The sequence below is a fragment of the Pan troglodytes genome, chromosome 23, assembly GCF_028858775.2.
Source record: "Pan troglodytes isolate AG18354 chromosome 23, NHGRI_mPanTro3-v2.0_pri, whole genome shotgun sequence".
NCBI lineage: Eukaryota > Metazoa > Chordata > Mammalia > Primates > Hominidae > Pan > Pan troglodytes.
The window spans coordinates 45123938-45142178 of NC_086016.1; the positions used below are offsets into that span (position 1 = coordinate 45123938).

At 51.8% G+C, this 18241-nt stretch overlaps 1 protein-coding gene across 2 annotated transcripts; it reads right to left on the reverse strand.

The window, feature by feature from the left end:
• Positions 1 to 635: 635 nt before the first annotated feature.
• MCAT (malonyl-CoA-acyl carrier protein transacylase) lies at positions 636 to 11139 on the reverse strand. 2 transcript variants are annotated; one of them, XM_525618.9, is made up of 4 exons: positions 10659 to 11137; positions 8892 to 8979; positions 4849 to 5066; positions 636 to 1239 (listed from the first exon to the last, which is right to left on the reverse strand). In XM_525618.9, exons 1-4 carry the CDS (start codon positions 11079 to 11081, stop codon positions 796 to 798), a joined length of 1173 nt encoding a protein of 390 aa, XP_525618.2. In that variant the 5' UTR covers positions 11082 to 11137; the 3' UTR covers positions 636 to 795. The 2 variants fall into 2 exon arrangements, with proteins under 2 accessions (XP_525618.2, XP_001171690.1); XM_001171690.7 differs by lacking the exon at positions 4849 to 5066 and having other exon boundaries at positions 10659 to 11139.
• Between the last annotated feature and the right edge of the window lie 7102 nt (positions 11140 to 18241).

Consider the following 18241-nt stretch of genomic DNA (forward strand, 5'->3'; position numbering starts at 1 on the left):
CTGAGGACGGGGCATGGAACCAGGGGTCAGCTCCGAGGCAGGTATGCGCTGTGCTCCCTCTGGCGCCCCGCAGACCCGCAGTCCCAGTGGGTGACCAGGGTGTTCCTCCATGGTTCCACCCCTAGGACCAGGGCCTCAGTCGCCCTCCCTACCTGGCACTCCCCACACCCCGCACCTCACTCAAGGACCCTTCTACCAGAACAGAGCGCACTCACTCTCTAGCACACAGCAGGCAATACATATCTCTTGGGTATGTCCATAAATGTGGGCCTCTGTCTCCCAGCTGTCAAGTGAGGGGGTGAACAAAACTGCCAAGGCCAACTGGGTTCTAAAACCTTTCAGATTTGTGACAAAGGAGCCCTGGGGGGCAGGCTGGGGGTGGTGGAGGGGCTCCCCTGGCACTGGCTGAAATTGAGGCCACACCAGCATGTTCTCAGCACTCACAGAGCAGGGCAGGCTGCAGCAGCCAGTCCTCCCCTTCCCGCTGAGATGGCACACCTGCCTATGGTGCAGGGCTGGCAGAGGCGGGGCCAGGATTCTAGCTTCCCCACACACCAGCCCTGTGGCATCATTCTTCCCAACATCCAAACGTTTTTCCAAGGGGGAGAAATGGACTGGGTCATGTAAAGAAATACTCGTTTTTAGGGCTTTTTATGTGGCCTTCAAAGCACGTTGCAAACAAATCCCTTTCACTCCTCAGAGGAGGAGCCATTAGGAAGGTAGGGTGCGACAGGCACAGCCTACAGCCTCTCCTCAGGAGGACAGAGGGGGTCATCGCATTTGAGCCCCCTGCAGTCATCTCGGGGGCTCCTGAGGGTCCAGGTCCACATGTTCGAGGGTCTGCAGCACATCCACGGCGCTGTAGGACTTCCAGGCCTGCATGTTACAGCTCTTCAGGATGGCTCCCAGCTGCCTGCCAGGGCCTACTTCGAAAGTTTGGGGGAACCCCCTGCCCTTTTTCCTTTCATATATGGCATGCATCGTCTGCTCCCACTTCACTGGGGAGACCAGCTGCTGGGCCAGCAGCTTGTGGATGTGCCCAGGATGCCTGTATCTATGCCCGTGGACGTTGGAGTAGACAGAAACCAGAGGCTTCTTAATGTCGACTGCCTTTAAAGCTTGCGTCAGGGGCTCCACGGCTGGCTCCATGAGGCGGGTGTGGAATGCGCCACTAACCGGCAACATCCTGGTGCGTCTGAAATGAAACTTAGAGGAATTCTTCTGGAGAAACCGTAGAGCCTGGAGAAGGAAGGAGGTTTCAGCTGAGCAGTGTCCCAGAAATCCGCCTTTACAGATCTGACCATTCACAGGGCCAAACTGGGAGGGTGACCACAAAGAGACCCACAGCTGCTAGATGTGGACATGTGACCTGTCTGTCCCAGCACCATCCCCAGGCAACTCACTTAACATCCTGGAATCTCTTCTGTCCCAGCCCTCAAATAAGCACAGTTCCATCTACTTCACAACGCTGCCAGGAAGAGCAAACCCTACAAGGCATGCAACAGTGTCTGGTAGAGGAAAACGCACTATCTAAGAAGTGTTCTCAATGAGAATTCCTTTTTTTTTTTTTTTTTTTGAGACGGTGTCTCGCTCTGTGGCCCAGGCTGGAGTGCAGTGGCACAATCTTGGCTCACTGCAAGCTCCGCCTCCCAGGTTCACACCATTCTCCTGCCTCAGCCTCCCAAGTAGCTGGGACTACAGGCGCCCGCCACCACGCCCGGCTAATTTTTTGTATAATAGCTGATCTCCAGACCTCGTGATCCACCCTCTTTGGCCTCCCAAAGTGCTGGGATTACAGGCATGAGCCGCCGCACCCGGATCTCAATGAGAATTCTATCACTCCTTTCATAATTTTTGACCAGTCTGTTTGCTTTTTATTCCATAATCTTCAAAATAAAAATTCAGAACTAAAATTCAAGCCCCATTTCACAATGCAGGGTCTAGGATATTGTCACTTTCATCTGAGGTTTCTCTGGAGAAGGAAAGAGCTCTCCTCTTGATGCCAAAAACCTCCCCTGAAGGCATTTGAGCTCAGAAGGGGCCTCGGGCGAGCCAATAGCTCCAAAACCCTTGCAACAGTGAGCAAGCAACAGAACTTGCAAAGGTCTTTATTATTTTTTGAGATGAAGTCTTGTTCTGTCACCCAGGCTGGAGTGCAAAGGTGCAAACGTGCGATCTTGGCTCACTGCAACCTCCACCTCGCAGGTTCAAGCAATGCTCCTGCCTCAGCCTCCCGAGTAGCTGGGACTATAAGCATGTACCACCACGCCTGGCTAAGTTTTAGTAGAGATGGGGTTTCACCATGTTGGTCAGGCTGGTCTTGAACTCCTGGCCTCAAGTCATCCACCTGCTTTAGTCAGTCAGTGTTCCCTAGAGACTGTTCCTGTAGCCTGAGTCCTGGGCTGAAAAGCAGAACCCAGCCTGGCGAGCACAGACCAGGAGTGGGACCGGTGCTTGTGTGCTGTGACCACTGAGGTGTGGGCTACTTGTCACTGCAACAAAACCTGGCCTGTACTGACTCACCCGTGCTTCCCCTCCACCATCACCCTCCAGGTGGCTCCATCCCACCGAGGCTGGACCGCAGGAACCAGGAGCCTCTTTGGTCTGGGCCTTCCAGACTCTGGAGCCCAAGCCCCTCCCTCCACACCTAGATTGTCTGAGTGACTGGCAGGTATGGGGATGGCTACTCAGTAGCACTTCCTGGAGCATCTGTGGTCTCAAAGTGCTTTCCGTGTAAGGTCTCTGGACTCTGGCTCAACAGCTGAGCCCTCTCAAGTCCCAGGCTAGGGCCACAGGGCTCAAGGTCACCATCACAGGGGCCAGCAGTCTCCTCTCCAATGGCCAGTCCTTGGCCCAGGCATTGGGCGAGCAGGGCCCAGGAGCCTTTTCACATCAGTTGTTGGAAAGGGGCTTCCCCCCTGAGGGGGTACCCCTGCCCTCACCTGAGCTCTTTTCTGTGACACTACCAAGAATACCAAAGGGAAGCTGGGCACAGTGGCTCACACCTATAATCCCACCACTTTGGGAGGCCGAGGTGGGCAGATCACCTGAGGTCAGGGGTTCAAGACCAGCCTGACCAACATGTTAAACCCCGTCTCTAATAAAAATACAAAAAATTAGCTGGGTGTGGTGGCATGCACCTGTAGTCCCAGCTACTTGGGAGGCTGAGGCAGGAGAATCACTTGAACCCAGGCGGTGGAGGTTGCAGTGAGCCAAGATCGTGCCACTGCACTCCAGCCTGGATGACAGAGTAAGACATTGTCTCAAAAAAAAAAAAAAAAAAAAAAAAAAAAAAAAATCAAAAGGATGAACCTAGGAGTTGTCACCTAGACTGGGTGCACCTGTCTGGGAGCCTACTGGGGAGACTCCTGCCCTGACTGGGAAGTCCTTCCTGAGCCACTTCTGGGCTTCCTTCCAAGGCTGGTAAAGGGAACGCCTAACTAGCTCCAAGACTGACCTGGGGCCACCATACCTGACCTGCCCACCATCTCAGAACAGTCACAAGAGGCTCCTGCCAGCTCTCACTACTTCAGAGGAGGCAGTTGAGGACGCCTGGCACACGGTGAGCCCTCAAAGGGGAAGGGGAGCCAAGCACGGTCAAGTGGCGGAAACAGACTCCAGAGTGAGACAGACTCAGGTTCCCATTCTGCCTCTACCATCCCTAAGCACTTGCCTCTCTCTGCCTCAGCATCCTTGTGTGGAAAATGTGATTAAGAATCCCTTCCTTTAGCTGGGTGTGGTGGCCTGTGTCTGTAGTCCCAGCTACTTGGCAGGCTGAGGTGGGGGGATCCCTTGAGCCCAGTAGTTCAAGACCAGCTTGGGCAACATGGTGAAACCCCATCTCTACAAAAAAATACAAAAGTTAGCCAGGTATGGTTGCCCGTGTCTGTAATCCAAGCCACTCAGGAGGCTAAGGTGGGAGGAACACTTGAGCCCAGGAGGTCCAGGCTGCAGTGAGCCGTGATGGTGCCACCATACTCCAGCCTAGGCAACACAGTGAGACCCTGTCTCAAACAAACAAAAAAAGAATCCCTTCCTTCCATATAGCACAGGATGGGCTGTGAGGGACATGAAGTAAGACAGAAATGCCTGGCCCGGGCAGCAGCCCCTCACACGGGCTGCAATCTGCGCTCACTCAGCATTCCCTGAGCCAGGCACTCAGCACCCACTGCTCTTTCTGTAGGGGGCTCCTGCCACTCTGCTCAGGGTGCCCCCTGCTGGCAAACACATGCCCGTCCTCCAGCTGCTGCCTCCTGGGTTGCTCTTAGGCCCATGAGTAGCCAGCCACTGCACCCCTCACTGCACCCCTCGGCCTGGAGTCATCCATTCACGGGGCTCTTCCTTTGACGGCAGGAACCCTGGCTAATCAGTCTGTGCGTCCCCAGCCCTTGATAAATGTTTGGGGAAGTAGCAAATGGAAGGAAATACGGTGGAAAGGAAATGAACTCCAGTGCAAAAACAGACACCTAAAAAAAGCAGGGCAGGCAGAGCAATCTAGCAGAAAACAAATCTCTTTTCTCTAAGGAAGCAACCAGATCACAGGCTCCTCAGAAGCCCAGAATGTACTACGGGAAGGGCCCTGGAGATCAGCTGGCCCTGCCCCTTTACTTTAGACATGGGCTGGCTGGTTGGTTCCAGACCCCATTCTACACGTGGTGGAGCAGGGCAGCATTCTTGCTCCTGCCTGCTTTGCAGCACTCGGTCTACCTCACTGCCCTGGCCCCAAAATACTTCCTAAAGACCGGGCTGGACACAGCACCCGCCAGACTGCTAGGCCTCACGGGTGTGGAGCAGTTCCAACCCTCCGTACTGGACTGGCCTATGAAGGCAGTTCCTATCAACACCCACCTCTTGGTGTCCTGAAATCACCCTGCAATCTGGAAAGAGGTAGTTGGACACTTCACATACGGGGTTCTCTATGCCTAAAGACTTGCAGTGTTCCCGGGCTTCCAAACAGGCGAAGTTGAACTTGGACTGAGGCTGGCCGAGGACAGACAGCATCCCACTGGGGACAGCTTCTGAAGCTTCCTGCATGGCCTCAGCTCGGATTTTCACTGCATACAAACCTGGCCAGAGAGAAGCGCATTTGGAAAAATGAGGGCACAGAATGAAGGAGAAAAGGCCAGGCCTGAGAAACAAAGCCCAAGCTCCACTCTGCACTAGAGACAGGGGCACTGGTGTCTGCCACCGGCCCGCAGGGCCACAGTTCCACACACCTCCATCGACTGCACAAGCGCTCACCACCAAAAGTATGCTGCTGTGTTTGGCACTATACAAACTAACCCAAGGAGCTTCCTGCTATAAAGCTGGTTTGGAGTAGGACAGTGGTGCTCAACAGGCCGGGGGCAGTGTCCGGAGACATTTTCTGGTTGTTCTGACTAGGGGAGAGTGCCACTGACATCTAGTGGGTAGAGTCCAGGGATGCTGCTCAACATGCTGCACTGCACAGGTCAGCCCCCCTTGCCCCCAACAAAACAAACGACCTGGCCCAATAGCGCCACTATTTTTTTTTTTTAAATAGTGCCACTATTGAGAAACCCTGGTAAAAGGTAAAGAGGAACAGGGTGGAAGCCACATTGCCTTAGCCAAGTCACAACCTCCTTGAGGTTCAAATTTTTAGTTAGTAAAATGAGGATAATTAGTTTATTAGTTAGTTTATTAAGAGAGATCAGGCCGGGCATGGTGGCTTATGCCTGTAATCCCAGCACTTTGGGAGGCTGAGGCAGGAGGACTGCTTGAGCCCAAGGAGTTCGACACCAGCCTTAGCAACATAGGGAGACCCTGTCCCTGCAAAAAATAAAATAAAAATTAGCCAGGCATGGTGGTGCGTGCCTGTAGTCCCAGATGCTTGGGAGGCTGACACGGAAGGATCACTTGTGACCAGCAGGTTGAGGCTGCAGCGTAGTAAGCTATGATTGCTCCACTGCACACCAGCCTGGTGACAGAGCAAGACCCTGTCTCAAAACAAGAACAACAAAAAAGAACCATCAGAGACATGGGCTGCTGTACTACATGAATTTCAGTAACATAATTGTCATAAGTCAAGTGTTACTGTCCCCACTTAGAGCTGGAGAACCTGACACAGCCAATGCAGATGAACGAAAACTTATGACTCCTGATTCAGTGTGGCTCAAGAGCATGGAGAGAGGGCAGGCAGTGCCAATGATAATAAGAGTGGCCTGAGGGCTGGTCGCTGTGGCTCGCACCTGTAGTTCCGGCACTTTGGGAGGCCAAGGCAGGCAGATCACTTGAGCTCAGGAGTTCGAGACCAGACTAGACAACATGGTAAAACCCTGTCACTACCAAAAATACAAAAATTAGCCGGGCGTGGCAGTGTGTGCCTGTGGTCCCAGCTACTTGGGAGGCTGAGGTGGGAGGATTGCTGGAGCCCAGGAAGTTGAGGCTACAGTGAGCTGTGTTCATGCCACTGTATTCCAGCCTGGGTGACAGAGCGAGACCCTGTCTCAAAAATCCCTACAAAGCCACACATAAGAATGGCCTGAAACTACCAGACCCCCGACACCCTGGTCCTGCTTCCTGGGCAGAGAGAAGAGATGACCAGACTAAGAAGAGATTAAGGGACCTGCACAGTGTTTCACAGGTCAACAGAGAGGTCTAAGGAGCAAATCCTGACATATCTTCATTCACTTAGCACTTCTATGTACTGGACTTTTAACTCCCTTACACAAGAACAGGAGGACAAATACATAAAGAGCCTGTGACATCAGGTACTTAGGAGGCTAAGGCAGGAGGACTGCTTGAGATCAGGAGTTAGAGGCTGCAGTGAGCTATGGTTGCATCACTGCACTCAAGGCTGGAAGACAGAGGAAAACTCTGTCTCTTAAAAAACAAATGAACAAGAGCCTGTGACAAGAAGTAGCAGAAAACACAAGAAAAGGGAGGAGAGCACCCAGACGTCCTCCCACAGAGACATTCAAAACTATGTAAAATGTCAAGGGAAAAAAGTAGGCCAGGCACAGTGGCTCACGCCTGTAAGTAATCCCAGCACGGCAGGAGGCTGAAGCTGGAGGATCACTTGAGTCAGGAGTTCCATACCAGCCCTGGCAACACAGCGAGACCCCATCTCTACAAAAACTTCTAAAATTAGCTGGGCATGATGGTGTGAGCCTGTAGTCCCAGTTAGTCTGGAGACTGAAGCGGGAGGATCACTCGAGGCCAAGAGGCTGAGGCTGCAGTGAGCTACGACTGCACCACTGCACTGCAGCTGGGGTGACAGAGCAAGATACTGCCTCAAAAAAGAAAAAGAAAAAGAAAACACAAAAGTGTAACTATGCTATAATTCTGCACTTTTTTTTTTTTTTTTTGACACAGAGTCTCATTCTCTAACCCAAGCTGGAGTGCAGTGGCACAATCTCGGCTCACTGCAACCTCTGCCTCCTGGTTCAAGTGATTCTTGTGCCTCAGCCTCCCAAGTAGCTAAGATTACAGGTGCACGCCACCACACCCAGATAATTTTTGAATTTTTAGTAGAGATGGGGTTTTACCACGTTGGTCACGCTGGTCTCAAACTCCTGCCTTAGGTGATCCACCCACCTTGGCCTCCCAAAGTGCTGGGCTGGGATTACAGGCGTGAGCCACCACACCAAGCCTAATTCTGCACATTATGTACACATCAAATGATACATGTAATAAAATTGTTTCATAAAATGTGAAATTATGAAACTTTCCTTAATAATGTTATAACGCTTAAAAAAAAAGCACTGAAGTGAAATTCACATAAAATATAATTAACCACTTTAATGTGTATAATTCAGTGGTATTTGGGGTATTCATAATGTTGTACAACCACCAACTCTCTCTAGTTTCAAACACTCCATGTCCACTATGTAGGCACTCTCCATTTCTCCCTCTCCAGTCCCAATAACCTCTCGTGTTTCTATATTAGATTCTTTTTTGTTTGTTTTGGACAGCGTCTTGCTCTTGTCACCCATGCCGCAGTGCAGTGGCACAGTCGTGGCTCACTGCAGCCTCAGACTCAGGGGCTCAAGTGATCTTCCCTCAGCCTCCTGAGTAGCTGGAATTACAGATGCATGCCACTAAGTGCAGCTAATTTTGTGTATGTGTGTGTGTGTGACAGGGTGTCACTCTGTCACCCAGGCTGGAATGCAGTGGCACGATCACAGCTCACTGCAGCTTTGACCTCCTGGGTTCAGGTAATCCTCCCACTTCATCCTCCCAAGTACTCGAGCTGGGACTACAGGCGCACACCAACATGCCTGGCTAATTGTTGTATTTTCGGTAGAGATGGGGTTTTCACCATGTTGCCCAGGGTGGTCTAAAACTCCTGGGCTCAAACATCTATCTGCCTCTGCCTCCCAAAGTGCTGGCATTACAGGTGTGAATCACTGCACCCAACGTAATTTTTGTTTTTTGTTGGGGGCAGAGATGAAGGTCTCACTATGTGGCCCAAGATGGTCTGGAACTCCTGGCCTCAAGTGGTCCTCCTGCCTTGGCCTCCCAAAGCACTGGGATTACAGACATAAGCCATGGTTCCTGGCCAGCAAAAATCTTAAGAAGTAAAACTGATATGGCTCCAGATCCAATATTTATTTACTCTTTAATTCAACGAATATCTACTGAACACGTACTCTCGTGTGGCAGGTGCTGCAGGTATGAGTGCACAGGATAGCGGGTTAGACAGTTCAGCAAGCAGATTTCATGAGATTACAAAAATAAGGGAAATCCCTAATGAATCCTTCAGTCTTGAAAAGGAATCACAGCAAAGCCCTGTCCTCATGAGCCAATGTCACCCCTGTCCATGTGCTCCCTTCCCATCACCTGAGTGGGTCCAGTATCATTTTTGGCAGTGTCCCTTACCCCTAATGAGCCCAAGACCACAGCCTTGCATAAAACCAAACTCCTTCCTGTACCTTCAGCAAATTCCATGGCTCCGGCAAACACTAGGGCTGCAAACTCTCCCACACTGAATCCAGCAGCAGCAACACAGTTCTCAATCACCTGTGGGGACAGACGCAGAACGTGAGCCCTCACTCTCCTGGGGATCCCAGTTCCAGGGCTCTGTACCTGAGAGCTGGCGGGGTGTTCAGCATCTCAGTGAGCCAGGTTCTACGAACTTGGTGCACCAGCTGGAAGAGGACACACAAAAGTGACCTTGACAATCATTGAGTCCTGCCCCTTTATTTAGGAGGAGCTTTCCTGGTTAGTTACAGTCCATCAACTCCGTCCATGGTCACACTGACGCCAACCCAGGGCTCTGGATTCCCTTGCCATGGCCCTGCAGCAGGCTCTCAGGCCATATCGTTGTGCACAAGTTAAGAGCATGACTTTTTTTTTTTTTTTTTGAGGCGGAGTTTTGCTCTTGTTGCCCAGGCTGGAGTGCAATGGCGTGATCTCGGCTCACTGCAACCTCCGCCTCCCGGGTTCAAGCAATTCTCCTGCCTCAGCCTCCCGAGTTGCTGGGATTACAGGTGTCCACCACCACACTCGGCTAATTTTTGTATTTTTAGTAGAGACGGGGTCTCACCATGTTGGCCAGGCTGGTTTTGAACTCCTGACCTCGTGATGCACCCACCTCAGCCTCCTGAAGTGCTGGATTATAGGCATTATAGGCGTGAGCCACCTCGCCCGGCCAAGAGCATTTTTATCTCATCTGTGAAATGAGGGAAGAACAGGGCCTACCCCAAAGGGCGGCTGAGAGAATTATGTGAATATAATGTCTATACAGTGCTTAGCACAGACCCAGACTAGGGTAAGCAGTGAATGAATATTATGATGACGATTCAACAGGACCACTTAACTAATTCTTTTAATATCCCTGAGTCTGCATTCCTCAACCATCAAATAACAGTATTAACCTCACAAGGTGGTGTGAAGGTGAAATAGGGTAAAGGATCTCAAGTGCTAGCTTAACATTTACCGTCTTATTAAATACTAATAGCAATCAATCCACCACCTTCAAGTGAAGTGACATTCTCAACTCATCTCAATGTTCCTTCATTTAGGCCGGTGCAGTGGCTCATACCTGTAATCCTAGCACTTTGGGAGGCCGAGGTGGGTGAACCTGGGAGGATTTAAGTAAAGAATAAAAAAATTAGCCGGGCGTGGTGGTGTGCACCTGTGATCCCAGCTACTGGGGAGGCTGAGGCAGGAGAACTGCTTGAACCTGGGAGGCAGAGGTTGCAGTGAGCCAAGATTGCGCCATTGCACTCCAGCCTGGGTGACAGAGCAAGACTCTGTCTCAAAAAACAAAACAAAACAGGCCGGGCACGGTGGCTCATGCCTGTAATCCCAGCACTTTGGGAGGCCGAGGCGGGCAGATCACGAGGTCAGGAAATCAAGACCATCCTGACTAACACGATGAAACCCCGTCTCTACTAAAAATACAAAAAATTAGCCGGGCATGGTGGCGGGCGCCTGTAGTCCCAGCTACTTGGGAGGCTGAGGCAGGAGAATGGCGTGAACTCGGGAGGCGGAGCCGAGATCGCGCCACTGCACTCTAGCCTGGGCGACAGAGCGAGACTCCGTCTCAAAAAAACAAAAACAAAAACAAAAACAAAAACTCGATCGAATGAGTAAGACGTGGGAGCCCCCGGAATGGCAGGCGGAAGCCTCTGGCAGGGCCAAGAGCTCAGGCAGAGCTCACCTTCCCCCTCCTGTCACGGGGCCTCGGGCCTCACCGAGGGCTGCAGGTGATGTAGTTTCTCGACAGCGGCCAGCGATGCCACGAAGATCGCGGGCTGACAGTGCACGGTGCGGTCCAGGGTCTCCTGCGGCCCGTGCAGGCTCAGTTCCAGCAGGTCGTAGCCCAGCACGCGGTGGGCGGCGGCGTAGAGTTCGCGGACGCGCGGGTAGTTGAGCAGACCGCGGCCCATGCCCACCACCTGGCTGCCCTGGCCCGGGAAGAGCAGCACGGAGCACTGGCCCGGCATTCGCCGCTCCGTCGCCGCCCAGGGCGCCTCCTCCTCCGCCCCGGTCGCATCTCGCAGCAGCTCCGCTACACCCTGGGCGCCCGGCGGAGGCACTGGGAAGCTCGAGGCGCCGCGGCGGTAGCTGGCGCCCAAGCCCCTGACCCACGCTACCCGCGCGACCCGGACGCTCATGGTCGGACACCTGCCCGCGCGCGTTACCGTGGCGACCGAGGCCCGACTGCGGCGGCGCGGCGCAGCGTGGTCCCTGACGCATTTCCTGCCGGGGCTTCCGGGGCACCGGGAGCGGGAAGAAAGGTTCCGCAGACGCTGGTTCCGCCCCGGCTCTGAGGCCCTTCGGGCTGCGTTCTGGGGTCCTGGAGGGACCCATGCGTTTACTTAAACATCCATAGCCGTTGAACGGAACACGATGCCACACCACAGTGGGTCCTCAACAGACATTTATGGAATAAATAACGCAACGCAATGTAATATTTACGCTTTCTACCTGGCACATGAAGAGCACTTGAAACTCTTCCACATTGATGGTTTTTGTTGTCGTTGTTGTTGTTTGTTGTTGTTTTTTGAGACGGAGTCTTGCTCTGTCGCCCAGGCTGGAGTGCAGTGGCGTGTTCTTTGCTCACTGCAACAGCCGCCTCCCAGGTTCAAGCGATTCTCCTGCTTCAGCTTCCCGAGTAGCTGGGATTAACAGGCGCCCGCCACCATGCCCGACTAATTTTTGTATTTTTAGTAGGGACGGGTTCACCATGTTGGCCACGCTGGTGTCGAACTCCTGACCTCAGGTGATCCACCCGCCTCGGCCTCCCAAAGTGCTGGGATTACAGGCGTGAGCCACCGTGCCCGGCCAGCAACCACATTTCTTGCATATGATCCTCCCAACCACAGGAGTTGGCATGGCCGACCATCCGTTGCCAGTTCCCAACGATACAAGATAACAGCTCTCTTTTATAATGTTTTCTTACAAACCACACAGTGCCTGGCACATAATAAGCATCCAATAGATCTTTATGCTATTGAACAAAGCCTTGAATGTGTTTCAGATATTAGCTTATTTAATTCCTCACAGCAACGCTGTGATGGATAGCTGCTCAGAGATTGAGTGACAGGTGGTTAGTGACAGAATGGAGGTTGGAAATTGGGGTTATCTAATGTTAACCTAAAAGCAAGTCAAGAGACACAGGCTCGGCCAGGCGCAGTGGCTCATGCCTGTAATCCCAGTACTTTGGGAGGCTGAGGCAGATGGATCACTTGAGGTCAGGAGTTCAAGACCAGCCTGGCCAACATGGAGAAACACCGTCTCTACTAAAAATACAAAAATTAGCTGGGCGTGGTGGCGGGCACTTATAGTTCCAGCTACTCGGGAGGCTGAGGTAGGAGAATCGCCTAATCCCGGGCAGCAGAGGTTGCAGTGAGCCGAGATCCCACCACTGCACTCCAGCCTGGGTGACAGAGCAAGACTCCGTTTCAAAAAAAAAAAAGGCTGGGTGCGGTGGCTCATGCCTGTAATCGCAGCACTTTGGGAGGCTGAGGCGGGCAGATCACCTGGGGTCAGGAGTTCAAGACTAGCCTGGCCAACATGGTGAAACCCCATCACTACAAAAAATACAAAAATTAGCTGGGCGTGGCAGCACATGCCTGTAATCATAGCTACTTGGGAGTCGGAGGCAGGAGAATTGCTTGAACCCAGGAGGCAGAGGTTGCAGTGAGCCGAGACTGCGCCATTGCACTCCAGCCTGGGCAACAAGAATGAAACTCCATCTCCAGAAAAAAAAAAAAAAAAATATATATATATATATATATACACACACACACACACACACACACACACACACACACACAGGACACTTTCAGGTTAAGACGCATAGAGAGAGCACTGCCTCTGGAAGCCCATAAATCCACAACAAAGAGATATTTAAAGATATAAATCCACAAGGACAGGAAGAACAGGAAAGGGGACCCCCAGCAGCAGAATCTCTGGAAGCTGGAAAGCAGGTAGGCTGGTATTACCTGACTGAGCTGATCTCAGACAGCTAAATCCCTCCCAGGAGTGGGGAAGGCTGTGAGCCAATCCTTATGCATACAACAGAATCCTCAAAAACCTAAGAACAGGTAGCAGCTGCTGCTGCTTCTAGATCTAAGAGTGAAAGAAGGCTAAAACAAAGAGGATTGTTTGGAGGTGGCTTTGAGAAACAGATCTTTAGGTCCCCTCCACCTCCCTAGCCACTGGGTGATGCCCCTCCCCCACTTTGGGACCCATCTGGGGTTTCACCGGAAAGGGACAAACAAAGGGGTCTCTGGGCCGGGCGCGGTGGCTCATGCTTGTAATCCCAGCTACTCAGGAGGCTGAGGCAGGAGAATCGCTTGAACCCGGGAGGCGGAGGTTGCAGTGAGCGGAGATCACGCCATTGCACTCCAGCCTGGGCAACAAGTGTGAAACTCTGTCTCAAATAAAAAAAAGAAAAAGAAAAAAAGAAAATTATTGGCCAGACACAGTGGCTCAGGCCTGTAATCCCAGTGATTTGGGAGGCCGAGGCAGGAGGATCACTTGAGGCCAGGAGTTCGAGAGCAGCCTGGGCAACATAGTCAGACTGTTTCCTTTTTTATTCATCAAAAGCAGATACTTGAAAGACCCTGTTTCTACAAAAGGAAAAAAAAAAAAAGCTAGGTACTGTGGCTCGTGCCTGTAGTTCCAGCTACATAGGAGGCTGAGTCGGGAGAACTGCTTGAGCCCAGGAGTATGAGGCTGCAGTGAGCCAGGACTGAACTATTGCACTCCAGCCTGGGTGACAGAGGGAGACCCTATCTGAAGAAAAAGAAAAGAAAAGAAAAAAAAAAAAGCCAGCGCAGTGCCTCACACCTGTAATCCAAGCACTTTGGGAGGCCGAGGCGGGCGAATCACCTGAGTTCAGGAGTTCAAGACCAGTGGGGCCAAACATGGCAAAACGCCATCTCTACTAAAAATACAAAAATTAGCCAGGTGTGGTGGCACATGCCTGTAATCCCAGCTACTTGGGAGGCTGAGGCAGGAGAATTGCTTGAACCCGGGAAGTGGAGGTTGCAGTGAGCAGAGATCGTGCCGCTGCACTCCAGCCTGGGTGACAGAGCGAGACTCCATCTCCAAAAATAAAAAAAAGGGCCGGGTGCGGTGGCTCACACCTGTTATCCCAGCACTTTGGGAGGCTAAGGCGGGCGAATCATGAGGTCTGGAGTTCAAGACCATCCTGGCCAACGTGGTGAAACCCTGTCTCTACTAAAAAATACAAAAAATGAGCCGGGCACGGTGGCACGCGCCTGTAGTTCCAGCTACTCAGGAGGCTGAGGCAGGAGAATCACTTGAACCGCGGAGGCGAGGTTGTTGCAGTGAGCCGAGATTGCGCCACTGCACTCCATCCGGGGTGACAGAGCGAGACTCTATCTCAAAAAAAAAAAAAAGAAAAGAAAAGTCAGCAAGAAAAGGAAGTTACGTGGATGCAGCTAGAGGCCATTATCCTAAGCAAATTCGGGCAGAAACAGAAAATCAAATACCGCATGTCCTCACTTACAAGTGGGAGCTAAACATTGATACACCTGTACATAAAGATGAGAACAATGGACACTGGGAACTCCTAGAGGTGGGAAGGGGTGAGGCAAGGGTTGAAAAACTGCCTACTACTGTTATGGTCACTATCTGGGTGACAGAATCAATTGTACCCCAAACCTCAGTGTCACACTGTATACCCATGTAACAAACCTGCACATATACCCCCGAATCTAAAATAACAGGTGATATTAAAAAAAAAAAAAAAGACGACCGGGCACAGTGGCTCACACCTGTAATCCCAGCACTTTGGGAGGCCAAGGCGGGTGGATCACCTGAGCTCAGGAGTTCGAGACCAGCCTGGCCAACATGGGGAAACCCTGTCTCTACTAAAAATACAAAAATTAGCCAGGCGTCATGGCACATGCCTGTAATCCCAGCTACTTGGGAGGCAGAGGCAGGAGAATCGCTTGAACTCGGGAGGCAGAGGTTGCAGTAAGCCGAGATTATGCCACTGCACTCCAGCCTGGGCAATAGAGTGAGACTCTGTCTCAAAAAAAAAAAAAAAAGAGAGAGAAAAAGGAAGTTAGAAAAACAGCCCTAGAGGCCCTACATTCTGAGTAATAGGAGTTCCAGAAAGAGAAGTGATTGCTGCACAACATAAATTTGAAAAGAAAGAGAAGTGAGAAAATAGAGGGAAGGAAATCAAAGAAATAATCCAACTTCTGAAAAGTAAAGAATGAGCTTCCAGCGGGAAAGTGCCTGTTGAGTGCGGGCACAGTGGAGGAAATGAGGCCACAGTGGAGGAAATGAAGCTGGGTGTGTTGGAGCTCGCCTGTAGTCCCAGCTACTCGGGAGGCTGAGGGAGAATTGCTTGAGCCCGGGAGGCAGAGGTTGCAGTGAGCCGAGATCGTACCACTGCACTCCAGCCTGGATTACAGAGTGACATGATCTCAAAAAAAAAAAAAAAAAAAAAAAAAAAAAATTAGTCCCACATAGGGGAATATCAGTGTGAAATTGCAGAACTCTGGGGCCCAAAATCTTAAAAACTTTCCCGGAAGAACAAAATCGGTTACATATAAAGGATCCACAGCGTGGCCGGAGCAGGATTGCTTGAGCCCAGGAGTTGGAAACTTATCTGAGCAACGTAGCGCGACCCTGTGTCTACAAAAAATAAAAACAAAACGAAAAACAACCAAAGACTTCCGAAACAGAATGGCTTTAGCCTGCTCAACCGCAGTGTGGCAGCTGGCCGACAGCATCTCTTCATGATTCTGAAGGACAACGATCTCCAGCTCAGCCAAGCGTCAGCCATCTATAGGGTAGGATGCAAGAATTCAGCAATGTTACCTTCCGGGCAGTCTTTCTCAAGAACTCCTGGAGGACAGGCTCAACACAAGCAAGGGGGGACCAAGAAGGAGGAAGATGTGAAATCCAGGAAATAAGGACCCATGCAGGAGGGGGCGGAGGTGGTGAAGAAAGACCCAGGCATGGTGTGTGTACTGGACCTGTGCAGCCTGTCCAGTGGGGAGCAGCGTGACTTGAGATGTGTTGAGAGCTGGCATTACCAACATCCCTGCTGCCATGCTGCTCATTTAGGTACAGAATGCCCCACAAGCCTGGCCCAGATTCTTTTTTTTTTTTTTTTTTTTTTTGAGGCAGAGTCTCACTCTGTTGCCCAGGCTGGAGTGCAGTGGCATGATCTCGGCTCACTGCAACCTCCACCTCCTGGGTTCAAGCATTCTCCTGCCTCAGCCTCCCGAGTAGCTGGGATTACAGGTGCCCGCCACCACACCCTGCTATTTTTTTGTATTTTTAGTAGAGACGGGGTTTCACCGTGTTAGCCAGGATTGTCTTGATCTCCTGACCTCGTGATCCGCCCACCTCGGCCTCCCAAAGTGCTGAGATTACAGGCTTGAGCCATTGCACCTGACGCTGGCCCAGATTCTTGCCTGCACCTGACTGGTCCCGATCACAGGCTGAGGAAGCCCTGTTCTCGCCCTGCTGCCTGGGTCTGCTGAGGACACATGGCTCACCTGACAGGCCTCACCTTGCTCCTGAGGTCTGAGCACCCTACTCCTCAGGGCACTGTGAGCTCAGAAGCAAGAGACAGAACAGCTCATGCCCCTGACCATTTCCTGCTGAATGCCCATGCCACAGCTGTGCTCAACGTCCTCACAGGGGAGCCCCACCCACAACCATGCCCTCTGCCTGCCCCAGAGGGGCCTCTTGTCAGTGCCCACAGAGGCCGGGCCCAGCCTGTACCCCAGGCGCTCAGCTGAGTTTATCTTCCCGGGAGTCTTCTGGCCTGGCCATGGTGCCTGTTCTGCCCCAGCCGGGGGTGTGCTGCCTCTCTGCACACATAGTACTCAGGGAAACACACCCGGGTGGGATTCATAAAACCCTAAAGGAAAGCAAGAGCGTGTTCAACCCAAGTCAAAATAAAGGTGATCTCTGGGGTGGGGAGGAATCGCTGGGGAGGTCACCAGGGCGCTCCTAGGACTCTCGTAATGTTCTGGTCATAACTGGGGAATGGGCACACCTGGTATTATTGTTGTAATGTGTACACATGTGTGGGGTTTTTTTTTTTTTTAATTGAGTTTTGCTTTATCACCCAGGCTGGAGTGCAGAGATGTGATCACGACTCACTGCAACCTCCACCTCCCGGGTTAAAGTGATTCTCATGCCTCAGCCTCCCGAGTAGCTGGGATTAAAGGTACCCGCCACAACGCCGAGCTAATTTTTGTATTTTTAGTAGAGATGGGGTTTCACCATGTTGGCCAGGTTGGTCTCCAGCTCCTGACCTGAAGTGATCTGCCTGCCTCGGCCTCCCAAAGTGCTAGGATTATAGGCGTGAGCCACTGCAACCAGCCACATGTATGTCTTATTTTTATTTTATTTTATTTTTTGTTTTTTTTTTTGAGAAAGAGTCTCACTGTGTCACCCAAGCTGGAGTGCAATGGCGTGATCTTGGCTCACTGCAACCTCCACCTCCCCGTTCAAGCGATTCTCCTGTGTCAGCCTCCTGAGTAGCTGGGATTACAGGCGCCTGCCACCATGCCCAGCTAATTTTTGTATTTTTAGTAGAGACTGGGTTTCACCATGTTGGTTAGGCTGGTCGCGAACTCCTGACCTCAGGTGATCCACCGGCCTCGGCCTCCCAAAGTGCTGGGTTTACAGGTGTGAGCCACCACGCCCGGCTAAGAAGGGATTTTTTTTTTTTTTTTTTGAGACGGAGTCTCGCTCTGTCACCAAGCTGGAGTGCAGTGGCACTGTCTCAGCTCACTGCAACCTCTGCCTCCTGGGTTCAAGAGATTCTCCTGCCTTAGCCTTCCAAGTAGCTGGGATTACAGGCACGCACCACCATGCCCAGCTAATTTTTGTATTTTTAGTAGAGATGGGGTTTCACCATGTTGGCCAGGCTGGTCTTGAACTCCTGACCTAGTGATCCACCCACCTCGGCCTCCCAAAGTGCTGGGATTACAGGCGTGAGCCACCGTGCCTGGCCAGAAGGAATTTTAAAAAAGAAAAAAAAAAAACAAAGCTGCCAGGTGCGGTGGCCCACGCCTGTAATCCTAGCACTTTAGGAGGCCGAGGCAGTGGATCACTTCAGGTCAGGAGTTTGAGACTAGCCTGGCCAACATGGTGAAACCCCATCTCTACTAAAAATACAAAAATTAGCCGGGCATGGTGGCAGGCGCCTGTAATCCCAGCTACCGGGAGGCTGAGGGAGGAGAGAATCGCTTGAACCCAGGAGGCAGAGGTTGCAGTGAGCCGAGATTGTGCCATTGTACTCTAGCCTAGAAGACAAGAGCGA